The sequence below is a fragment of the Salvelinus fontinalis genome, chromosome 5, assembly GCF_029448725.1.
Source record: "Salvelinus fontinalis isolate EN_2023a chromosome 5, ASM2944872v1, whole genome shotgun sequence".
Taxonomy (NCBI): Eukaryota; Metazoa; Chordata; class Actinopteri; order Salmoniformes; family Salmonidae; genus Salvelinus; species Salvelinus fontinalis.
The window spans coordinates 1,823,541-1,843,342 of record NC_074669.1 but is presented as its reverse complement, the minus strand read 5'-3'; the positions used below and the strand labels follow the sequence as shown (position 1 = coordinate 1,843,342).

The 19,802-nt window shown below is 42.1% G+C and overlaps 1 protein-coding gene across 2 annotated transcripts in view; it reads right to left on the bottom strand.

Annotated features, from left to right (window-relative positions):
- LOC129856198 (mitochondrial glutamate carrier 1-like) overlaps window positions 1-15,366 on the bottom strand; it is a 45,498-nt gene extending 30,132 nt beyond the window's left edge. Inside the window, exons 1-3 of one of the 2 annotated variants that reach the window (XM_055924338.1) lie at window positions 15,091-15,366; window positions 1,191-1,448; window positions 65-190 (exon numbers count right to left, since the gene is read on the bottom strand). In XM_055924338.1, the coding sequence (XP_055780313.1) occupies window positions 65-190; window positions 1,191-1,210 (146 nt within the window). In that variant the 5' untranslated portion in view covers window positions 1,211-1,448; window positions 15,091-15,366. Of the gene's footprint in view, window positions 1-64; window positions 191-1,190; window positions 1,449-14,538; window positions 14,880-15,090 lie in introns of those variants that run through there. The other variant, XM_055924339.1, reaches the window with a different exon arrangement.
- Window positions 15,367-19,802: the final 4,436 nt, after the last annotated feature.

The window sequence follows — 19,802 nt, the reverse complement described above, 5'->3', positions numbered from 1 at the left end:
GTGAGTGAGTGAGTGAGTGAGTGAGTGAGTGAGTGAGTGAGTGAGTGAGTGAGTGTGTACATACATGCTGGTGTAGAGGCGTGATCCATTTTGCTGGTTCTGCAGGCGGGTCTTGGCCAAGTCAATGGGAAACACACAGCTCACACCGATCAGCCCTGCGATCCCACCATTTATCAACTTGGCAGGCAAACTGGGGGGAGGAGAGGAGGAAGAGGGAGGGAGGAAGGGACATGGAGAGAGGAGGAAGAGGGAGGGAGGGAGATGGAGAGAGGAGGGAGAGGGAGGAAGGGAGATGGAGAGAGGAGGAAGAGGGAGGGAGGGAGATGGAGAGAGGAGGAAGAGGGAGGGAGGAAGGGACATGGAGAGAGGAGGAAGAGGGAGGGAGGGAGATGGAGAGAGGAGGAAGAGGGAGGGAGGAAGGGACATGGAGAGAGGAGGAAGAGGGAGGGAGGGAGAAAGGGAGATGGAGAGAGGAGGGAGAGGGAGGGAGAGAGGAGGAAGAGGGAGGGAGATGGAGAGAGGAGGAAGAGGGAGGGAGATGGAGAGAGGAGAAAGAGGGAGGGGAAGGGAGGGGGAGGGAGGGGGAGGGAGGAAGAGGAGGAAGAAGGAGGGGAGGGAGGGAGGAAGGAAGAGAAGGAATTAGGGGAAAAGAAGGAGAGAAATAATGCTGTGGTGAAATATCGCTGCAGATCACAGCTGTCACTTTTATAGTGTTACATAAGGGACAATATCCCACTGCTGACACCAAATGGTTACATAGGGGACATTATCACACTGCTGACACCAAATGGTTACATAGGGGACAATATCCCACAGCTGACACCAAAAGGTTACATAGGGGACAATATCACACAGCTGACACCAAATGTGGCGCCATGTGAATTTTATCAGCTATGGTACAAATATGATACATGCAACATGTAGATTTTATAGAACACGGGGACCTTGAATAAACTGCGAGGGAGGCGACAGAAGCACACTTGTTTAACATTGAAGAATATAGTGCCATGCTTAACAATTTTCAGATCTGTTTTCTTATACAGAAGTTGTGTCTGAAATGGCACCCTTTTCCCTATATAGTGCACTACTTTTTTTTTACCAGGGTCTGCATATTAGTGCACAATATAGGGAATAGGGTGCCATTTGAGGGAGACACCACAGTTAAATGGTAACAGCTAATGCATGCTAACCTGATCTGCTTGTCAGCCATTTAATTTCTCTGTGTTGATGTGTTCCACAATACAACCTGTCCCGTCTGTCTGAAGGTTTGAGCCAGGCAGGATAACAGTTGTTTCTTTCTCTAGTCTATTAATAGAGACACGTCGCTGCTTGTCAGCTCTTTCTTAGTTTCTGTGTCTTTCAAACTCTATTTGTTTCTGTCAGTCAGTCAGTTTGCTTGTCTGTCAACTGGTGTCTGAAGCGCTGGCCGGTAGAGGTTGAGGGGATATCTGAAACAGATAGAAGATGAGAAAGAGAGAGCCTGTTAGTTAATAACATAAAGGAGTTGGTTAATAACATAAAGGAGTTAGTTAATAACATAAAGGAGTTGGTTAATAACATCAAGGAGTTGGTTAATAACATCAAGGAGTTGCTGGTTAATAACATCAAGGAGTTGTCAGTTAATTACGTAAAGGAGTTGTCGGTTAATAACGTAAAGGAGTTGTCGGTTAATAACATCAAGGAGTTGGTTAATAACATCAAGGAGTTGTCGGTTAATAACATCAAGGAGTTGTCGGTTAATAACGTAAAGGAGTTGTTAGTTAATAACATAAAGGATTTAGTTAATAACATAAAGGAGTTGTTGGTTAATAACATAAAGGAGTTGGTTAATAACATAAAGGAGTTGGTTAATAACATAAAGGAGTTGTCGGTTAATAACATAAAGGAGTTGGTTAATAACATAAAGGAGTTGTTAGTTAATAACATAAAGGAGTTGTTGGTTAATAACATAAAGGAGTTGTTGGTTAATAACATAAAGGAGTTGTTGGTTAATAACATAAAGGAGTTGTTGGTTAATAACATAAAGGAGTTGTAAGTTAATAACATAAAGGAGTTGGTTAATAACATCAAGGAGTTAGTTAATAACATAAAGGAGTTGTTAGTTAATAACATAAAGGAGTTGTTAGTTAATTACATAAAGGAGTTGTCTGTTAATAACATAAAGGAGTTAGTTAATAACATAAAGGAGTTAGTTAATAACATCAAGGAGTTGTTGGTTAATAACATAAAGGAGTTGTTAGTTAATAACATAAAGGAGTTGGTTAATAACATCAAGGAGTTGGTTAATAACATCAAGGAGTTGTCGGTTAATAACATAAAGGAGTTGTCGGTTAATAACATAAAGGAGTTGTTAGTTAATAACATAAAGGAGTTGTTAGTTAATAACATAAAGGAGTTGTTAGTTAATAACGTAAAGGAGTTGTTGGTTAATAACGTAAAGGAGTTGTTGGTTAATAACATAAAGGAGTTGTTGGTTAATAACATAAAGGAGTTGTTGGTTAATAACATAAAGGAGTTGTTAGTTAATAACATAAAGGAGTTGGTTAATAACATCAAGGAGTTAGTTAATAACATAAAGGAGTTGTTAGTTAATAACATAAAGGAGTTGTTAGTTAATTACATAAAGGAGTTGTCTGTTAATAACATAAAGGAGTTAGTTAATAACATAAAGGAGTTAGTTAATAACATCAAGGAGTTGTTGGTTAATAACATAAAGGAGTTGTTAGTTAATAACATAAAGGAGTTGGTTAATAACATCAAGGAGTTGGTTAATAACATCAAGGAGTTGTCGGTTAATAACATAAAGGAGTTGTTGGTTAATAACATAAAGGAGTTGTTAGTTAATAACATAAAGGAGTTGTTAGTTAATAACATAAAGGAGTTGTTGGTTAATAAAGTAAAAGAGTTGTTGGTTAATAACGTAAAGGAGTTGTTGGTTAATAACATAAAGGAGTTGTTGGTTAATAACATAAAGGAGTTGTCGGTTAATAACATAAAGGAGTTAGTTAATTAATAACATAAAGGAGTTGGTTAATAACATAAAGGAGTTGTTGGTTAATAACATAAAGGAGTTGTTGGTTAATAACATAAAGGAGTTGTTGGTTAATAACATAAAGGAGTTGTTGGTTAATAACATAAAGGAGTTGTTGGTTAATAACATAAAGGAGTTGTTAGTTAATAACATAAAGGAGTTGTTGGTTAATAACATAAAGGAGTTGTTGGTTAATAACATAAAGGAGTTGTTGGTTAATAACATAAAGGAGTTGTTGGTTAATAACATAAAGGAGTTGTTAGTTAATAACATAAAGGAGTTGGTTAATAACATCAAGGAGTTAGTTAATAACATAAAGGAGTTGTTAGTTAATAACATAAAGGAGTTGTTAGTTAATTACATAAAGGAGTTGTCTGTTAATAACATAAAGGAGTTAGTTAATAACATAAAGGAGTTAGTTAATAACATCAAGGAGTTGTTGGTTAATAACATAAAGGAGTTGTTAGTTAATAACATAAAGGAGTTGGTTAATAACATCAAGGAGTTGGTTAATAACATCAAGGAGTTGTCGGTTAATAACATAAAGGAGTTGTCGGTTAATAACATAAAGGAGTTGTTAGTTAATAACATAAAGGATTTAGTTAATAACATAAAGGAGTTGTTGGTTAATAACATAAAGGAGTTGGTTAATAACATAAAGGAGTTGGTTAATAACATAAAGGAGTTGTCGGTTAATAACATAAAGGAGTTGGTTAATAACATAAAGGAGTTGTTAGTTAATAACATAAAGGAGTTGTTGGTTAATAACATAAAGGAGTTGTTGGTTAATAACATAAAGGAGTTGTTGGTTAATAACATAAAGGAGTTGTTGGTTAATAACATAAAGGAGTTGTTAGTTAATAACATAAAGGAGTTGGTTAATAACATCAAGGAGTTAGTTAATAACATAAAGGAGTTGTTAGTTAATAACATAAAGGAGTTGTTAGTTAATTACATAAAGGAGTTGTCTGTTAATAACATAAAGGAGTTAGTTAATAACATAAAGGAGTTAGTTAATAACATCAAGGAGTTGTTGGTTAATAACATAAAGGAGTTGTTAGTTAATAACATAAAGGAGTTGGTTAATAACATCAAGGAGTTGGTTAATAACATCAAGGAGTTGTCGGTTAATAACATAAAGGAGTTGTCGGTTAATAACATAAAGGAGTTGTTAGTTAATAACATAAAGGAGTTGTTAGTTAATAACATAAAGGAGTTGTTAGTTAATAACGTAAAGGAGTTGTTGGTTAATAACGTAAAGGAGTTGTTGGTTAATAACATAAAGGAGTTGTTGGTTAATAACATAAAGGAGTTGTTGGTTAATAACATAAAGGAGTTGTTAGTTAATAACATAAAGGAGTTGGTTAATAACATCAAGGAGTTAGTTAATAACATAAAGGAGTTGTTAGTTAATAACATAAAGGAGTTGTTAGTTAATTACATAAAGGAGTTGTCTGTTAATAACATAAAGGAGTTAGTTAATAACATAAAGGAGTTAGTTAATAACATCAAGGAGTTGTTGGTTAATAACATAAAGGAGTTGTTAGTTAATAACATAAAGGAGTTGGTTAATAACATCAAGGAGTTGGTTAATAACATCAAGGAGTTGTCGGTTAATAACATAAAGGAGTTGTTGGTTAATAACATAAAGGAGTTGTTAGTTAATAACATAAAGGAGTTGTTAGTTAATAACATAAAGGAGTTGTTGGTTAATAAAGTAAAAGAGTTGTTGGTTAATAACGTAAAGGAGTTGTTGGTTAATAACATAAAGGAGTTGTTGGTTAATAACATAAAGGAGTTGTCGGTTAATAACATAAAGGAGTTAGTTAATTAATAACATAAAGGAGTTGGTTAATAACATAAAGGAGTTGTTGGTTAATAACATAAAGGAGTTGTTGGTTAATAACATAAAGGAGTTGTTGGTTAATAACATAAAGGAGTTGTTGGTTAATAACATAAAGGAGTTGTTGGTTAATAACATAAAGGAGTTGTTAGTTAATAACATAAAGGAGTTGGTTAATAACATCAAGGAGTTGTTAGTTAATAACATAAGAATGGTTAATAACATAAAGAAGTTGGTTAATAACATCAAGGAGTTGGTTAATAACATAAAGGAGTTGTTGGTTAATAACATCAAGGAGTTGGTTAATAACATAAAGGAGTTGTTGGTTAATAACATAAAGAAGTTGGTTAATAACATAAAGGAGTTGTTGGTTAATAACATAAAGAAGTTGGTTAATAACATAAAGGAGTTGGTTAATAACATAAAAGAGCTGTCCACTGATATGTGTCAACAACTGGTGGCTTGATAAGTCTGGCACACACATAAACATACAAACAACCGAACACGCACCCGCACACACACACACGCATACACACTCAGACACACACACATCCGCACACACACCCACACACGTAAACACACACACAGTAATCATACAACATTATTTCCTAAGATGTTTCCAACATGGACTAAGTACCCTTATCATGAGCTGCTACATGCATTCAGTTGACAGTATCCTCACGCCAAACGGTTGTTATAAAGGGTTATGCAGGCTTATAGCAAGTTATAAGGCATTATATGTGCAGGCTTGAAGTGTGGGATAGGTAAAGAGCTACTCAGTTTGACATACTGTGTATCAATGAATACAGCTAACGCAATGATACCTGTCCCTCTCTCCCTCGGATTCTGTCTTTGTCCACTAAACTACAGGTGTGTCAGGTCTAATATATTGACAATGTGGGTTTTAATGAGGGGAACATAATTACAGCTAACGCAATGATAACTGTCCCTCTCTCCCTCGGATTCTGTCTATGTCCACTGAACTACAGGTGTGTCAGGTCTAATATAGTGACAATGTGGGTTTTAGTCAGGGGAACATTCCAGAACCACCTAACCACAGTATGAGATATTTGTGAAAACATGACTAACAGCTCTCCTAAAATAGTGCTATGGCTATTTGGGTACTTAGTTATTACAGTATTTAGGTACTTTGTTATTACAGTATTTAGGTACTTAGGTATTACAGTATTTAGGTACTTATGTATTACAGTATTTAGGTACTTCGTTATTACAGTATTTAGGTACTTCGTTATTACAGTATTTAGGTACTTCGTTATTACTTATTTAGGTAAGCTATTACAGTATATAATCTTGCATAATTTCCTGCTTATCAATATGTGTAACAATAATCAGTAGGTATTGATGGGTGACATGATGCCAAAACTCACAGGATACTGTACTGACAATACGTTTGTTTTGCCTTGATAACAGACAATATCTGGATGTAATAAATGTATCACAAGTCACTTTAAACAACGCCACTTTATATAATGTTTACATACCCTACATTACTCATTTCATATGTATATACTGTACTCTATACCATCTACTGCATCTTGCCTATGCCGTTCGGCCATCACAACGGCCATCACTCATCCATATATATGTACATATTCTTATTCGATCCTTTACACTTGTGTGTGTATAAGTAGTTGTTGTGAAATGGTTAGATTACTTAGATATTACTGCACGGTCGGAACTAGAAGCACAAGCATTTCGCTACACTCGCATTAACATCTGCTAACCATGTGTATGTGACCAATACAATTTGATTTGCATGGGTTTTGCCTCGCTTGCGTGCAAGTTATGCGTTTACAGGGTAGCCTACATTCAAATGTATGTTCTTCAGCAATCAGAGTTGAATTGGTGAACCAGAAAGGACAAATCTCCATGTAATGGTTTTAAATCTGAAACTGGTGGGAGGATGTAGAGAGAAGGAGAGATGTGGCCTACAGAGAGCGGTGAACACAGCAAATCTGTTTCCATTTCCCCCTCCACACGCTCCACCCCCTTCCTCAACCAATCACGACGTCTCTCTCTGCCAGCTGTGACCCACCTACCTCTCCTCCTTCTTTACCTCCCCCTCCCTCCTCCATATCTACCTCCCCCTCCTTCTCTATCTCCATCCCTGCCTCCCTCCTCCTTCTCTCCCTCCCCCCTCCCTCCTTCATATCTACCTCCCCCTCCCTCCTCCATCTCCCCCCTCCCCCTCCATCTCCCTCCTCCATATCTACCTCCCCCTCCATCTCCCCCCTCCATATCTACCTCCCCCTCTCCCCTCCTTCTCCATCTCGCCCTCCCTCCTCCATTTCTACCTCCCCCTCCCTCCTCCATATCTACCTCCCCCCTCCCGTCCTCCCTCCTCCTTCTCCATCTCCCCCTTCCTCCCCCCTCCATATCTACCTCCCCCCTCCCTCCTTCATATCCAGCTCCCCCCTCCCTCCTCCATATCCAGCTCCCTCCTCCTTCTCTACCTCCCTCCCCTCCCTCCTCCTTCTCTACCTCCCTCCCCTCCCTCCTCCATCTCCAACACAGGGCTTCCTTTCTTTAGCTGACTTTTCTTTGAAACAAAAAGAAAGATCTAACCACGCCTCCTTTCCAGACCTGACCACGCCTCCTTTCTAGACCGGACCACGCCTCCTTTCCAGACCGGACCACGCCTCCTTCCTAGACCGGACCACGCCTCCTTCCTAGACCGGACCACGCCTCCTTTCTAGACCGGACCACGCCTCCTTTCTAGACCGGACCACGCCTCCTTTCCAGACCGGACCACGCCTCCTTCCTAGACCGGACCACGCCTCCTTCCTAGACCGGACCACGCCTCCTTCCTAGACCGGACCACGCCTCCTTCCTAGACCGGACCACGCCTCCTTCCTAGACCGGACCACGCCACCTTCCTAGACCGGACCACGCCTCCTTCCTAGACCGGACCACGCCTCCTTCCTAGACCGGACCACGCCTCCTTTCTAGACCGGACCACGCCTCCTTTCCAGACCGGACCACGCCTCCTTCCTAGACCGGACCACGCCTCCTTCCTAGACCGGACCACGCCTCCTTCCTAGACCGGACCACGCCACCTTCCTAGACCGGACCACGCCTCCTTCCTAGACCGGACCACGCCTCCTTCCTAGACCGGACCACGCCACCTTCCTAGACCGGACCACGCCTCCTTCCTAGACCGGACCACGCCTCCTTCCTAGACCGGACCACGCCTCCTTCCTAGACCGGACCACGCCTCCTTCCTAGACCGGACCACGCCTCCTTCCTAGACCGGACCACGCCACCTTCCTAGACCGGACCACGCCTCCTTCCTAGACCGGACCACGCCTCCTTCCTAGACCGGACCACGCCTCCTTCCTAGACCGGACCACGCCTCCTTCCTAGACCGGACCACGCCTCCTTCCTAGACCGGACCACGCCTCCTTCCTAGACCGGACCACGCCTCCTTCCTAGACCGGACCACGCCTCCTTCCTAGACCAGACCACGCCTCCTTTCTAGATAGATATATTCATGCAGCGAGTTCTATCTGTCTGCCTCTCTCTCTGGCTCTCTCAATCCTCTGAACTAATATCTATTAGTCCTACCAGGAACGCACTCCCACGCAGGGATAATAGTTTTCTATCTGACGCGTGTGTGTGAGAGAGAGATTCAACACTGACTCACCACTAGAATCCATCTGGAGAATGATTTTACTGTCACAGTTGTAACATGTAGCTATGTAGTCAAACATGACATATTAGCGACATCATCTGAACCATACAACTACGACAGTACCAGCAACATGTCGGTGTACACACTAGTAAACAACAATAAGTAGGTGTACATACTAGTAAACAACAATAAGTAGGTGTACATACTAGTAAACAACAATAAGTAGGTGTACATACTAGTAAACAACAATAAGTAGGTGTACATACTAGTAAACAACAATAAGTAGGTGTACATACTAGTAAACAACAATAAGTAGGTGTACATACTAGTAAACAACAATAAGTAGGTGTACATACTAGTAAACAACAACATGTCGGTGTACATACTAGTAAACAACAATAAGTAGGTGTACATACTAGTAAACAACAACATGTCGGTGTACATACTAGTAAACAACAATAAGTAGGTGTACATACTAGTAAACAACAACATGTCGGTGTACATACTAGTAAACAACAATAAGTAGGTGTACATACTAGTAAACAACAACATGTCGGTGTACATACTAGTAAACAACAATAAGTAGGTGTACATACTAGTAAACAACAATAAGTAGGTGTACATACTAGTAAACAACAATAAGTAGGTGTACATACTAGTAAACAACAACATGTCGGTGTACATACTAGTAAACAACAACATGTCGGTGTACATACTAGTAAACAACAACATGTCGGTGTACATACTAGTAAACAACAATAAGTAGGTGTACATACTAGTAAACAACAACATGTCGGTGTACATACTAGTAAACAACAATAAGTAGGTGTACATACTAGTAAACAACAATAAGTAGGTGTACATACTAGTAAACAACAATAAGTAGGTGTACATACTAGTAAACAACAATAAGTAGGTGTACATACTAGTAAACAACAATAAGTAGGTGTACATACTAGTAAACAACAACATGTCGGTGTACATACTAGTAAACAACAATAAGTAGGTGTACATACTAGTAAACAACAACATGTCGGTGTACATACTAGTAAACAACAATAAGTAGGTGTACATACTAGTAAACAACAATAAGTAGGTGTACATACTAGTAAACAACAATAAGTAGGTGTACATACTAGTAAACAACAACATGTCGGTGTACATACTAGTAAACAACAATAAGTAGGTGTACATACTAGTAAACAACAACATGTCGGTGTACATACTAGTAAACAACAATAAGTATGTGTACATACTAGTAAACAACAATAAGTAGGTGTACATACTAGTAAACAACAATAAGTAGGTGTACATACTAGTAAACAACAATAATGTTAGAAAGAGTATAAGCCAGATGTTCTCTTTAGAACAGCCGACGAACAGGAAACACCTGAGGGACAGGAAACAGCTGAGGACAGGAAACCGCTGAGGGACAGGGACAGGAAACAGCTGAGGGACAGGGACAGGAAACAGCTGAGGGACAGGAAACACCTGAGGGAAAGGAAACAGCTGAGGACAGGAAACAGCTGAGGGACAGGGACAGGAAACAGCTGAGGGACAGGAAACAGCTGAGGGACAGGGACAGGAAACAGCTGAGGGACAGGAAACAGCTGAGGGACAGGAAACAGCTGAGGGACAGGAAACACCTGAGGGACAGGAAACACCTGAGGACAGGAAACCGCTGAGGGACAGGGACAGGAAACAGCTGAGGGACAGGAAACACCTGAGGGACAGGAAACAGCTGAGGGACAGGAAACAGCTGAGGGACAGGAAACAGCTGAGGGACAGGAAACACCTGAGGGACAGGAAACAGCTGAGGACAGGAAACCGCTGAGGGACAGGGACAGGAAACAGCTGAGGGACAGGAAACACCTGAGGGACAGGAAACAGCTGAGGGACAGGAAACAGCTGAGGGACAGGAAACAGCTGAGGACAGGAAACCGCTGAGGGACAGGGACAGGAAACAGCTGAGGGACAGGAAACACCTGAGGGACAGGAAACAGCTGAGGACAGGAAACCGCTGAGGGACAGGGACAGGAAACAGCTGAGGGACAGGAAACAGCTGAGGGACAGGGACAGGAAACAGCTGAGGGACAGGAAACACCTGAGGGAAAGGAAACAGCTGAGGACAGGAAACAGCTGAGGGACAGGAAACAGCTGAGGGACAGGGACAGGAAACAGCTGAGGGACAGGAAACAGCTGAGGGACAGGGACAGGAAACAGCTGAGGGACAGGAAACAGCTGAGGGACAGGAAACAGCTGACAGGGACAGGAAACAGCTGATGGTGTACATAGAGAGTAAAGGGAATCCAGATGGAGTAGGGAGCTCAGGTTAGAGGACACAGACTATCTGTCCTTTAAAGACTGATGACGCTGATCAATAACCAATAGGAGGGGGGAATGAGTGCATTAGTAAAGTATTCAGACTTCTTCCCTTTTTACACATTTTATTACATTACAGCCTTATTATAAAATGGATAAAATATATTTTCTCTCAATCTACACACAATACCCCATAATAAAAAATTAAAAAAGGTTTTGAGAAATTTTCAGACACTTTGCTATGAGACTCGAAATTGAGCTCAGGTGCATCCTGTTTCCATTGATCATCGTTGAGATGTTTCTACAACTTGATTGGAGTCCACCTGTGGTAAATTCAATTGATTGGACATGATTTGGAAAGGTCACTATATAAGGTCACACAGTTGACAGTGCATGTCAGAGCAAAAACCAAGCCATGAGGTCGAAGGAATTGTCCTTAGCTCCAAGACAGGATTGTGTTGAGGCACACATCTGGGGAAGGGTAGCAAAACATTTCTGCATTGAAGGTCCCAAAGAACACATTGGCCACCATTATTCTTAAATGGAAGAAGTTTGGAACCACCAAGATTCTTCCTAGAGCTGGCCGCCGGCTAAACTGAACAATCGGGAGAGAAAGGCCTTGGTCAGGGAGGTGACCAAGAACCCAATGGTCACTCTGACAGAGCTCTAGAGTTCCTCTGTGGAGATGGGAGAACCTTCCAGAAGGACAACCATCTCTGCAGCACTCCACCAATCAGACCTTTATTGTAGAGTGGCCAGGCGGAAGCCACTCCTCAGTAAAAGGCACATGACAGCCCGCTTGGAGTTTACCAAAAGGCACCTAACGGATTCTCAGACCATGAGAAACAAGATTCTCTAGTCTGATGACACCAAGATTGAACTCTTTGGCCTGAATGCCAAGCGTCACATCTGGAGGAAATAGTTTGCAAGCCCTGTCACATCCGACAAGCGTCAGAGCCGGTGTAGTAGGATTCAATCTTAGTCCTGTTTGATGGTCCGTCTGAGGGCACAGCGGGATTTCTTATAAGCGTCCGGATTAGTGTCCCGCTCCTTGAAAGCGGCCGCTCTAGCCTTTAGCTCAGTGAGGATGTTACCTGTAATCCATGGCTTCTGGTTGGGATATGTACGTACGGTCACTGTGGGGATGACGTCGTCGATGTACTTATTGACTGAGGAGTTATACTCCTCAATGCCATTAGAAGAATCCCGGAACATGTTCCAGTCTGTGATAACAAAACAGTCCTGTAGCTTAGCATCTGCTTCATCTGACCACTTCTGTATTGAGCGAGTCCGGTACTTCCTGCTTGAGTTTTTTTTCTTGTAAGCAGGAATCAGGAGGATAGAATTATGGTCAGATTTGCCAAATGGAGGGTGAGGGAGAGCTTTGTAAGCATCTCTGTGTGTGGAGTAAAGGTGGTCTAGAGTTTTTTTCCCTCTGGTTGCACATGTGACATGCTCATAGAAATGAGGTCAAACGGATTTAAGTTTTCCTGCATTAAAGTCAACGGCCACTAGGAGCGCCACTTCTGGATGAGCGGTTTCCTGTTTGCTTTTGACCTTATACCAGGTCGTTGAGTGCGGTCTTAGTGCCAGCATCGGTTTGTGGTGGTAAATAGACAGCTATGAAAACTATAGATGAAAACTCTCTTGGTTAATAGTGTAGTCTACAGCTTATTATGAGGTATTCTACCTCAGGTGAGCAATACCTTGACACTTCCTTAATATTAGTGATCACACACCAGCTGTTGTTGACAAATAGACACAGACCATTTATTGTTATGTTATCAGTAGACTACAGTTGATTACAGTAGATACCAGGCATGCCTTAAATCTTTGATATTATTTGGCATCTAATAACATATAGGCTAGGACACTTAGCTGACACTTTCATCCCTAAGTGATTTACAGTTGTTACAGTGAGTGCATACATCATTTTTGTATTTACGAGATTCCTGTAAGGATTGAACCCACCACCTTGGTGTTGCCTGCTCCACGAGCCACACAGGACTCAATCTCTACACTACTGTTGAATCACATCTGTTTGAAAGAGCACCGTGTACCGTAACCTCAGCCGAGATGTCAAGGTCTCTCAGGTTTGGACGCTAGAGTGTGATTATATTTATGGGCATAGGGGCTACTAGACAAGAGTTATGCACCAGGAAGGATCATATTTGTGGTTTCACAAATAAATCCGATGACTCTTTCCTCTTCCTGCTCTAGAGTAAGGATTATTAACCTGAAACCCATCTACAGAATCACTCTCTCCCTTTATTTCTATTTCTCTCTCTCTGTCTATAATCGACCTCTCCCTTCTCTGTGTGTCTATCCGTCCGTCTCTCGGTCTGCCTTTTTTCCCTTCTTTGTCTGTGCTTCTTTCTCTCGATCAGTATGTCTGTTCCCCCCGCGCTTTCTCTCCCTGTCTACCTCGCTCTGTATGCCTCTCTCTCTCTCTCTCTGTGTCTGCCTCTCTCTCTTCGTCTGCCTCTCTCTGTATACAACATCTGGACTGAGAGGTATAGACCTGTCAAGCCTGTACACCTTTAATTGAGAAGGTATGCTTCAGATTAGTCTGTCTACCTCCATCTCTTTCCCTCTGTCTGCCTCTCTCTATCTCCTCTATCTCTCTACAACATCTGGACTGAGAGGTATAGACCTGTCAAGCCTCTAATTGAGAAGCTTCAGAATAGTCTGTTTATGTCTATGGACATCGTTGTGTTTCAGTCTTACAGACAGCAGCATTTAGCATTTTCTCAGTGTCAGAAAAGGTGGATCGCCTACGGTGACTTTAACAAATAGAGAGAATCAACTGCCTTGTGGTTTTTTTTATGTATTTGTCTTTGTTACTAGACACTGTGTGGCCTTGAATGTCTCCTCTCACTGGCCGGCAACACATCCATTTATCTTCCAGCCAGACAGAGTGAGAAGGCAACACATGTGAGGTTTAGTCCTACGCCTTGTGCAGAGTTGCTCCTCATTCAAATGGAATGTAAAAACAACAGATACAATAGCCTACTGATTGCTGTGAGGACCTTCTACTCAAAGGTTGTCTATAACTTATTTATATTTTGGAGAAAAAAAAGGAATTTAGCTGAAAACACCCAAAGGACAAACATGTGGATAATTCTCTATAGGTTAAGTAGGTCTACCCACATGAGACACCTTTCAATTCAAACTAAGACATGGACCGTTCCGCGTGTCAGTCCAAGGACAGGACTCCAAGGACAGGATAAATAATTTCACAGCTGCAATAGAATGGTTGACACACGACTGGGACTAGCAACACAGCAGTCCTGCACTGTCTGACATGCTATAAATGATGCTTTAAGTCGGGAATGTAGCATAACGATGATGATAACCAACATGTCAAACTATGCACGCAGGCAATTACGCAACGATCACGACGCCAGCAATTTGAGTTCCATATTCTCTACACATGCGCAGAGCTCCTAGTCCCCGATTCTCACACACACACACACACGCCTGTGTCTGAAATCGGCTTCAGGCAGGCTGTCACACGACAATCGTTACGCCCACCCTCCAAGGTCTCCTGGGACTGCAAGGGAAACATGTATATCCCCCTGTCGAACCGCTAATCAGGGGATAAAGACACATCTCGACCCGGTCGGAGCTAGCAAACTAACATGTACACCAAATCGGCATTTCCTAGCAAATTTGCTGCTAAATTATTACCAACGAGAGATGAAATCCGTGTCCTCACGGCTACTTCTAGTGGTATTGGATGTTACCTAAACCACAGCATCATCGTAGCCTACGGTAGGCTTTAGGCTACATCCCCGCTTCAGCGTGTGAGGGACGGTAAAAGTCGCAATAATCATCCGCTATTTAAATTGATAGGCCACCGGTAGTGTTACCGTTATTTCAAATCATCTTCCATAAGACCTAAATCAAACTGTATTCATGTCAAATCACAACAGGGAATCATATCCTGCCACATAACGGGAAAGGATTGGCTCTTTTGACCGAAGAGGAAGGGTAGCAGCGCATCGCCGTTGCGCAGAACAGATTGCTGGAATTAGATGAAACGTTAACTACCGGGTACTCACTACACATGCATTACAACAATTCTCTATTCTGTAAACTCAACAACAAAAAAATGCATCCTATATTTATCAAGTAGTTGAGGTTAGCCTAATATCACAACGCGCTATTTCTCCGTTATCCATGAAGACATGCTTTATCAGAAATGATTCGATAATCCTTACTCAAGCACTATTCACATACCGTGTGGTGCAGTTTCCGTTAATTCAGATGGATATTATCTGGGGTTGAAATGAACCGTTTTCCTCTGGTGTCCTTCTCGCTTGCTGGCAGTCTGCTCGCTAACCTGCCGGTGTTACTAGCATTTGTGTCCCTTGGAGGGAGGTAGAGAGAAGGGGTGGGAGGGAGAAGAGAAGGGGTGATGATGGAAGAGAGATTTATATATATATAATTTTTTTTTAAAGGGAAATGAGGATATATGGCCTCTAGTGGCCGGTAGATTTCCAGTGACTGCAAAGGTGTACAGCCGAGGTAACTGACAAAATAATGGAGGTTCTTAATAGGATGTTGGGTCACCACGTCACGTCAGCACAACTTCAATGCACAATGGCTCCGTGAAAAATCAGGAGAAAAAAATATAATACATTTTTAAAAAAAGGATAATAATAATCCTCACAAAAGTAGTGCACTGGGCCTTTACTAGTCTAGTATTAGCAGACCGATATAGCCTTTGGTAGTGCAGGCCCCAAAAAATTACATTCTGCCCGTCAAAGAAGAAAATGCAGCAACCCGACCCCACACATTGACCGCGGCCATGTTTCAATGCACCTCGGCATAGATTCTACAAGTCTGGAAATCTATTGGAGGCATACAACACCATTCTTCCACGAGAAATTCCATAATTTTGTGTTTTCTTGATGGTGGTGGAAAACGCTGTCTCGGGCGCTGCTTCAGAATCTACCATAAGTGTTCAATTGGGCTGAGATCTGGTGACTGAGACATACAATCTATGTTCCATTGAGAGCCCTCTTTCAGTCACTGAGATCTGGTGACTGAGACACATCCTCTATGTTCCTTTGAGAGCCCTCTTTCAGTCACTGAGATCTGGTGACTGAGACACATCCTCTATGTTCCTTTGAGAGCCCTCTTTCAGTCACTGAGATCTGGTGACTGAGACACATCCTCTATGTTCCTTTGAGAGCCCTCTTTCAGTCACTCTGGTGACTGAGACACATCCTCTATGTTCCATTGAGAGCCCTCTTTCAGTCACTGAGATCTGGTGACTGAGACACATCCTCTATGTTCCTTTGAGAGCCCTCTTTCAGTCACTGAGATCTGGTGACTGAGACACATCCTCTATGTTCCTTTGAGAGCCCTCTTTCAGTCACTGAGATCTGGTGACTGAGACACATCCTCTATGTTCCTTTGAGAGCCCTCTTTCAGTCACTGAGATCTGGTGACTGAGACACATCCTCTATGTTCCATTGAGAGCCCTCTTTCAGTCACTGAGATCTGGTGACTGAGACACATCCTCTATGTTCCTTTGAGAGCCCTCTTTCAGTCACTGAGATCTGGTGACTGAGACACATCCTCTATGTTCCTTTGAGAGCCCTCTTTCAGTCACTGAGATCTGGTGACTGAGACACATCCTCTATATTCCTTTGAGAACCCTCTTTTAGTCACTGAGATCTCTTCTTCTAGCCATAATGGGCAACTGTGAATTTTTATACATGACCCTAAGCATGATGGGATGTTAACATGACCCTGAGCATGATGGGATGTTAACATGACCCTAAGCATGATGGGATGTTAACATGACCCTAAGCATGATGGGATGTTAACATGACCCTAAGCATGATGGGACGTAAACATGACCCTGAGCATGATGGGATGTTAACATGACCCTAAGCATGATGGGATGTTAACATGACCCTGAGCATGATGGGATGTTAACATGACCCTAAGCATGATGGGATGTTAACATGACCCTGAGCATGATGGGATGTTAACATGACCCTGAGCATGATGGGATGTTAACATGACCCTAAGCATGATGGGATGTTAACATGACCCTAAGCATGATGGGACGTAAACATGACCCTAAGCATGATGGGATGTTAACTGCTTAATTAACTCAGGAACCATAAAAGGTTCCTTAACAGCTTCTAACCCCAAGCCATGAACAAATATCAAATGGCCTCCCGGACTATTTGCACTGACCCCCCCCCCCCCCTTTGTTTTTATACTGCTGCTACTCAGTTTATTATCTATACATAGTCACTTTACCCCTACCTACATGTACATATTATCTCGACTAACCTGTACCCCCGCACATTGACTCAGTACCGGTACCCCCTGTATATAGCCTCGTTATTGTTATTTTATTGTGTTACTTTTTTTTTTTTTTTTTTTACTTAGTAAATAATTTCTTAACTCCATTTTCTTAAAACATCTTGTTGGTTAAGGGCTTGTAAGTAAGCCTGTATTCGGGAACATGCGACATGCGACAAAATGTGATTTGATTTGACACCTGTGTGGAAGCACCCCGCTTTCAATAGACTTTGTATCCCTCATTTAACTCAAGTGTTTTCGTTATTTAGTCAGTTACCTGAACGCTAGCCTAGTAGTAGAACGCTAGCCTAGCAGTAGAACGCTAGCCTAGTAGTAGAACGCTAGCCTAGTAATAGAACGCTAGCCTAGTAGAACAGTTACCTGAATGCTAGCCTAGTAGTAGAACGCTAGCCTAGTAGTAGAACGCTAGCCTAGTAGTAGAACGCTAGCTTAGTAGTAGAACGCTAGCCTAGTAGTAGAACGCTAGCCTAGTAGTAGGAACGCTAGACTAGTAGTAGAACAGTTACCTGAACGCTAGCCTAGTAGTAGAACGCTAGCCTAGTAGTAGAACAGTTACCTGAACGCTAGCCTAGTAGTAGAACGCTAGCCTAGTAGTAGAACGCTAGCCTAGTAGTAGAACGCTAGCCTAGTAGTAGAACGCTAGCCTAGTAGTAGAACGCTAGCCTAGTAGTAGAACGCTAGCCTAGTAGTAGAACGCTAGCCTAGCAGTAGAACGCTAGCCTAGCAGTAGAACGCTAGCCTAGCAGTAGAACGCTAGCCTAGTAGTAGAACGCTAGCCTAGTAGTAGAACGCTAGCCTAGTAGTAGAAAGCTAGCCTAGTAGTAGAACGCTAGCCTGTTAGTAGAACGCTAGCCTAGTAGTAGAACGCTAGCCTAGTAGTAGAACGCTAGCCTAGTAGTAGAACGCTAGCCTAGTAGTAGAAAGCTAGCCTAGTAGTAGAACGCTAGCCTATTAGTAGAACGCTAGCCTAGTAGTAGAACGCTAGCCTAGTAGTAGAACGCTAGCCTAGTAGTAGAACGCTAGCCTAGTAGTAGAACGCTAGCCTAGTAGTAGAACGCTAGCCTAGTAGTAGAACGCTAGCCTAGTAGTAGAAAGCTAGCCTAGCAGTAGAACGCTAGCCTAGTAGTAGAACGCTAGCCTAGTAGTAGAAAGCTAGCCTAGTAGTAGAAAGCTAGCCTAGTAGTAGAACGCTAGCCTAGTAGTAGAACGCTAGCCTAGTAGTAGAACAGTTACCTGAACGCTAGCCTAGTAGTAGAACGCTAGCCTAGTAGTAGAACAGTTACCTGAACGCTAGCCTAGTAGTAGAACAGTTACCTGAACGCTAGCCTAGTAGTAGAACGCTAGCCTAGTAGTAGAACGCTAGCCTAGTAGTAGAACGCTAGCCTAGTAGTAGAACGCTAGCCTAGTAGTAGAACGCTAGCCTAGTAGTAGAACGCTAGCCTAGTAGTAGAAAGCTAGCCTAGTAGTAGAACGGTGAACGGGAGGAGGGAGACACAAGGCATCATTGTGAAGGTTATTCTGAACCCAATGACCTTGAGTATAAAAATAGGAAAATGAAAGATGATAAATCGAGGGACGCTTGATAGGGACGCCGACGGCATGGATTACCATCGACTGGGGTCTAATAGAATATTATGGAATAGAGTAGATGATCGAGGTAACAGGCATTTACAGGAATAGAGTAGAGAATCGAGGTAACAGGCATTTACAGGAATAGAGTAGAGAATCGAGGTAACAGGCATTTACAGGAATAGAGTAGAGAATCGAGGTAACAGACATTTACAGGAATAGAGTAGAGAATCGAGGTAACAGGCATTTACAGGAAGAGAGTAGAGAATCGAGGTAACAGGCATTTACAGGAATAGAGTAGAGAATCGAGGTAACAGTCATTTACAGGAAGAGAGTTGAGAATCGAGGTAACAGACATTTACAGGAAGAGAGTAGAGAATCGAGGTAACAGGCATTTACAGGAAGAGAGTAGAGAATCGAGGTAACAGGCATTTACAGGAATAGAGTAGAGAATCGAGGTAACAGACATTTACAGGAAGAGAGTAGAGAATCGAGGTAACAGGCATTTACAGGAAGAGAGTAGAGAATCGAGGTAACAGACATTTACAGGAATAGAGTAGAGAATCGAGGTAACAGGCATTTACAGGAAGAGAGTAGAGAATCGAGGTAACAGGCATTTACAGGAATAGAGTAGAGAATCGAGGTAACAGGCATTTACAGGAATAGAGTAGAGAATCGAGGTAACAGGCATTTACAGGAATAGAGTAGAGAATCGAGGTAACAGACATTTACAGGAAGAGAGTAGAGAATCGAGGTAACAGGCATTTACAGGAATAGAGTAGAGGATCGAGGTAACAGGCATTTACAGGAAGAGAGTAGAGAATCGAGGTAACAGACATTTACAGGAATAGAGTAGAGAATCGAGGTAACAGACATTTACAGGAAGAGAGTAGAGAATCGAGGTAACAGACATTTACAGGAAGAGAGTAGAGAATCGAGGTAACAGGCATTTACAGGAATAGAGTAGAGGATCGAGGTAACAGGCATTTACAGGAATAGAGTAGAGGATCGAGATAACAGACATTTACAGGACG